Genomic DNA, 6,000 nt, shown 5'->3' with positions numbered 1-6,000 from the left:
TAATGTAAAAATTCCACTGCAAATTACCTATCATATTTCACCAAACACAGAGGTCATGTGATAATATTAGTCCCGTGTGAATCAGCATCTCTGTGATTTGGGGTCGTTTTTTGTTTTACTTAAGGTTCTTTGTGTTTTCCACCTGTTTTCTCTCTTTCCCAGTTGAGAATTATGGAGGCTGCGTTAGGAATTTTAAATAAAAGTTTTGACAGCATTTTGGGTGCAAATTCAGGAGGCTCATCAGAAGAGCAAAATCTGGAAAGATGATTAGATGGATTACATGCATGGCAGCATGCGGTAAGGAACATTTTTCCATCTTTCAACAGGCTCACCAGTTATTATATTAAAAATATCCATATCTAACAGTTGTGCGGCTCCAGTAAGGGCTCCGGTGCGATCGACCCGGGGGATAATGTCAGTAAATTCGAGTTAAAACACAGACTTCGCTTATCCTGTGTGAATGCGCCGCACGAAACACGGACGTGGTGGGATCATTTCTAAATCACTTGAGGTCTCCAGGTAATACTAGTCCCGTGCGAAGAGCTGCATTTTCCCCGTAGCCAAATGAGTGTTGCCAAACATTTTAACTCTGGCGTTATTGGATTGTTTCAGTTGGTTGGGGACGTTATTGCGTCCCTCACCAACTCAACCACAACTTTAATCCCTTCACGGTCCATCAGACATTGTTTTAATAATTCCCTGTCATTTAGCGTCTCCAAAACATTGGGCTGTGACCAGGTCTTAGTGAGTTAGGAGTCCTCTGGACTACTTCTAAGCTCTCCCAGACTTAGCTGCTACTTTTAGGCTTAAAATGTTTTGTGAATAACTCTTATTTTCAAAAATTAGGAGTCCTAAAGTTACAACTGACACGCTCATTATTTTTAGGAGTTGCTCCTAAATTCGCCTGTTAGGAGCTACTTTTAGCCTTAAGATTCTTTGTGAATACGGGCCCTGGAGTACAAAGAGAGCACAAACAGTACATATTACATCAACAATGCTGTCTTCACACTGAAGTACACCATAGAACACTTTCAGACAGCAAAACACAGGACCACGAGTAACAGTCAGATAATAAATTAAATACTTCAAACAAAAAACAAACTCCATACAAATGTTCATGAAAAAGGAAGTGTTTTTTTCATTGGTGCGGCCAATTCCCTTTCCCTTAACAGTCAGTCAATCAAACCTGTTCAACATATCATGTAAAAATCTCCACAGGAACATGACACAGTGTAAAAATGGCTTCATCAACGATCAAAGATGCAGTCAATGCAAAGAGTTTCTACTGAAGCGGACAGTGTGACTGTATGCTAGCAGACAGACAGTTGTGCACAGGTGAAACAATGCATGATACAGTGAACACACACACACACACACACACACACACACACACACACACACACACACACACACACACCATCTGTGTTTCTGTCCTGAGAGCAATCCGTTTCTCACATGAGTGCCCATTCAGTGGAACCGCAGCCTTTTCTCTGCCTGAAACTGTTTCTCTTCCTCTGGAGAGAGCTGGTTTCCTTTCACACTGTGGGAACAAGATCAGACATGCACATTCAAAACACTCAGAGGAAGAACACATGGAAATTGACTTGATCAATTCCGAAATATCCATACTACCAAAACACTACTTTTGAAGATCGATATAAGCAACGAGTCAATGGCTACAAAGAGATTTGTTTGAGTTTCTCTCTTCTACATTGTCTCAACATATTTGTATTAACCAGTAGCCTGATTGATGGAGCCGTAACCTTCTCTTTGCTTCTGCACTGCTGTTCTATAATCCTGTTTTGTGCAACACTCATGTACATGAAGCTCACCCGATGCACACCCTGACCACCAGTTTAATGCAACATTCGGCAATGATGGCTGAACAGCTGTAACTGGAAATGTTGCACAATTTGATGTGTGTACTAGGCTGTTCACTACTGTGAATGATTTAAAAAGGCATAAAAAACATGAGACAGAAATGCCTCATCAGCACCAAGACGGGGTCTTTTCTTTATCCTGATAAATATATTAAGCATATACAGTGAAATAATTGTCTTAATCAAACTGATTCAAGAAAGCACACTATATTCAGACATGTGAAAAATGATTCATACCTCAAAGCTGAAACATTAAACTGATTGAAGACAATAATCTTTTTGTGTAACTATGAGAAGGATTCCTATACATGTGGACTATTGTAGGTTATAGACCAAGTTATTTTGGCATTTCATCTACATGATTACCCATTTCTGTCATTTGCCTTAAAAGAAACTGTCCTGTTTTTAATAATAAAAAGTATCCACATCTGTATCAGAATCAGTATCTGCCATATTGGCCTTGTATTACTTGGTATCGGCTCAATACCAAATTTTGTGCTATCTTGCACAGCTACTTTGCATACTATGTATAAGAGCACTTGGACTTCCCAGTGTCCGACCATGATCTACACTTTCCTCCAAAAGGCCACCCACGGGAAATTTAACATAGACTGTTCGAATGTGACCATTCATCTCTGTAGAGTGCTAGTCTTTTATTTGTCATCAAAATTACACTTATTTTCCAAACAACATTCACGATATTACTTTAAATACAAACGTCACCAATTTCAATGATTTCAACTTTGTTTCTCATCTTTTGCCATCATATGACCTCAGCAATGCATGTAACATAATTTTAAGATCGGTTTGGGATGTTTCTCACTGAAATGCATCTTGAGAGTCAATAATTGTCATCCCAGTCAATCCTCTTTGTACTGATGATTCAACAAGGCGAGTTTAATGTCCATCCAAGCTGTAAAAGAGCTCCAGCTGTGGGTCACAGGAAATGAACAGGATTTTTGCTAATGGAACCACTGGCCCCTAAAATAAGCCCTCCCACTTTGCTACTCCAGGGGAGAGGTGAATACATATTATGCTGTCTAATTTCTGTGTGATAATATTTTAACAGAATTAATCTGAATCATTGATAAACAGAAAGCTTTTGGTATATTAATCCATGTTAACAAATGTGTTGATATAATCAGAGTTTCTGTTCTTAACAATGATGTAAATCAAAACAAAAGATAAATTGAGCCAGAGTGTTGTTATTTATAGACTCAAAGGGTCATAACACATACACATCTCATTGTTACTTAGAACAATGTCAGCAAATGTTACATAAGCCCCGTTCACACTGCTCTTTCAAGGCAGGAATCTTGCGCTACTCCGTCTCACCGATTCTGAAAGTTACAGAGGTGGACTGGGGGGACAATTTTGTTCGACTGCTGAAGGTAGTATCCGAGAGCAGAGGCAGCAGAGGAGACACAGCATCTGTGTGAATGGAAAAGCCGTCAGCGTGGGACAAGAGTGTGTCGGTCTGATGGTGTTCACAGTCCGACAGCTAAACAGATCCTTCACTCATCGAATACAAGAGAAATGTCCCACACTTCAACTCACAGAGCAACGCTACAGGAGCAAATAACAGTAATGTGGTAAATGGTCGCGACTTTAGAAACTTATGAGGAAAAACCACAGTTATACGTGGAAAGGCGAGAAAAACTGAGTCTGTCCCCGGCAGCAGAGCCAGGCAGCTCCCATAGTTGAATCCACTATTGTGTTGTAGTTACTGTCTCTGGCAACTGGTTCAGTGTGAAAACAAAAAGGCTGCATAAAGGCGAGCCTTCCTTGACATAATGCAGAATCTCTGTGACAAGAGCACTAGCAGACCTGCCAACATAGATTGAACTTGCACAGAAACTGAAACCGGCAAACTGCGATATACAAAATGCGTACCTGGAGAGCAGCAATGCGTACAAGCGTACTTGAGGGTCAAAATGCGTACCGCAGTTATACACTGATGGTGCAGTATCTTGCCCAAGGACACTTCAACATACAGACCAGGAGAATTGAACCAGCAACCTTCCAATAACAAGATGCTGGCTCTACCCCTGAGCAACAACAGCCCTGGGCTGCTAGGCTGAAATGTTCTTTAATTTTTTAAAGACAGATAGAAACTAGAAAAATTGCATTTCCTGCGAAAATACAGTCTGAATGCTAAAGGCTGAAGCGATTTCGGAAATCTGCTGAATGTACTGCCGAAAATGCATAAAACTAAAGAATGGTGAAAAAAAGGTGAAAAGCTACAGATTAAGAGGGCTGAAAAAGCTTAAAAAGGTGAAAAAAGGATGAAAATGATGAAAAGATGTAGAGTAAGAGGGCTGAAAGAGCTTAAAAAGGTGAAAAAAGTATGAAAATGTAAAAAAGATGAAAGAGCTTAAAATGGCTACACATACGCTGGAGCAGGAGCAACCATGGAGCAAGCCAACAAGATTTCCTACATTTCTATTTATATATTTTCTATGTAAAGTAAAAGATGTTGGATCAAAATCAAGTGGAAGAGAATTTTTCTCCAGTTTTTGAAGCTGCTCTACACTGTAGCAATGATGTCACGCACTCTAGCTCACGCAATACACACCCATTATAAAATGAGAAGACGGGCTAAAACCCCTTAAAACTAAAACTGTGATGATTTCAAAACAGTAAAAGATTTTTAAAAACTGAATACATCGCCAATAGTTCAAGGTCTGCTGACTCTTTTAGAGTTGGAATGGTGTCTCTAGCTTAAAGCCTGAGGGACAAGAAGAGGTTGAAAGGCGATGAGTTTTGCAGAGGATTTAAAGATTTTCCTGTTGACTTCAATGTTAATTTTTTGGGGAAAAAGCTGAATTTCTGAAAAAGTTAAAGGGTTAAAAAGCTGAAAAGCACAAGCACACTGAAAGCTTAAAAAGCTGAACATTTTAACAGTTGAACGGTTTCTATAGCTGAAGGTATGCTGAAGTTGTAGCAGAATGAAATTTGAAAAAATCCCCATAAGGATAAATAGGAAAAATTTTGCAGAAAAAGCTGAATATTTCCAAAAGAATAAAAGATAGAAAAGCCAAAAGTAATAGCAAGAATGTCCTTAAAAAGTTGAACATTTTGATGGTTGAACGGTTTCAATAGCTCAAAATTTGTAGGAGAAGATATGTGCCGAAAAACGTACGGAATAAGTATAATAAAAAATTCCAGAAGAACAATAGTGTGAATGCCTTTAGCATCACTAATTAATCATTGAAGGTTGCAAGACATGTATTTAAAGTTGCTTCTCACAATACAGAGACAACTAGAAACAAAGAAATGCCCTCACCATATCTCTTTGATTGTTGGGTTGTGAGTGAGGGCCTCAGCAAGCTGTCTGATCCCATCCACAGTAAACTGGTTGTTGATTAACCTGCAGACAAACACAGAGCAGGGGAGTTTTGAACAGTTGATGTCTGACCAGGGTACTTAACAGGTCTCCTTCATGGTGGTCGGAATCAGAATACTTTATTGATTCCCGGGGGGAAATTGTATAAATTTACTCATTGTCATGAGTGTGTTTTCCTTACCAGAGGTGGCTTAAACCTGTCTTCGCTTGTACCAACTCAGCCAAATGTGGAGCTGCATCATCAGTCATCTCATTCTGCACTAGCCTACAACAGCACATACATACATACATACATACATACATACACACATATATATATATATATATATATATATATATGAAAAGAGTAGTGCTGTTGGAACACTAAAAATCACTTCGCTCTCTAACAAAGTGACCTGCCTACCAGAATATCCTGAGGACGCTGTTCTCTTTCAGTGCTTCTGCCAGGCACTTTCCACCTTTAGAAGTGATGCAATTGGCTGAGAGACTAGAACACAGAAACCAGAACGATGCTACTTAATCAATGAGTTAAAATAAGTCTTTTGATTGCATTTATAGGTAGCTGTGGTCCCACCTGAGGTTGGTGAGCCTCGGGTGGTGCCTCAAAGCTCCTGCAAATGCCTCTGCTCCCTCATCGCAGATACTGTTCCCCCACATTCTGCAAGAAAAACAATTGTGAGTGCATCAAGAAGCAGACAAACAGAGCCGTGGCATTACTTGGACCAGCGCTGTCCTCAAAGAACCAAACTCTCGTCAAACAACTCATCTGCAAAC

At 39.7% G+C, this 6,000-nt stretch overlaps 1 protein-coding gene across 7 annotated transcripts in view; it reads right to left on the bottom strand.

Annotated features, from left to right (window-relative positions):
* Positions 1–913: 913 nt before the first annotated feature.
* The window catches only part of nod1 (nucleotide-binding oligomerization domain containing 1), a 34,006-nt gene continuing 28,919 nt past the window's right edge, over positions 914–6,000 (bottom strand). For 5 of the 7 annotated variants that reach the window (XM_030394791.1, XM_030394787.1, XM_030394788.1 and 2 more), the window contains 5 exons: positions 5,801–5,884; positions 5,630–5,713; positions 5,408–5,491; positions 5,167–5,250; positions 1,115–1,540 (listed from right to left, as the gene is read on the bottom strand). In XM_030394791.1, the coding sequence (XP_030250651.1) occupies positions 1,468–1,540; positions 5,167–5,250; positions 5,408–5,491; positions 5,630–5,713; positions 5,801–5,884 (409 nt within the window). In that variant the 3' untranslated portion in view covers positions 1,115–1,467. Of the gene's footprint in view, positions 952–1,114; positions 1,541–5,166; positions 5,251–5,407; positions 5,492–5,629; positions 5,714–5,800; positions 5,885–6,000 lie in introns of those variants that run through there. The other 2 variants (XR_003981288.1, XM_030394789.1) reach the window with 2 other exon arrangements.

This window comes from Sparus aurata, chromosome 17 (genome assembly GCF_900880675.1).
Source record: "Sparus aurata chromosome 17, fSpaAur1.1, whole genome shotgun sequence".
In the NCBI taxonomy this organism is placed as follows: domain Eukaryota; kingdom Metazoa; phylum Chordata; class Actinopteri; order Spariformes; family Sparidae; genus Sparus; species Sparus aurata.
This window is presented reverse-complemented; position numbering and strand designations above follow the sequence as displayed.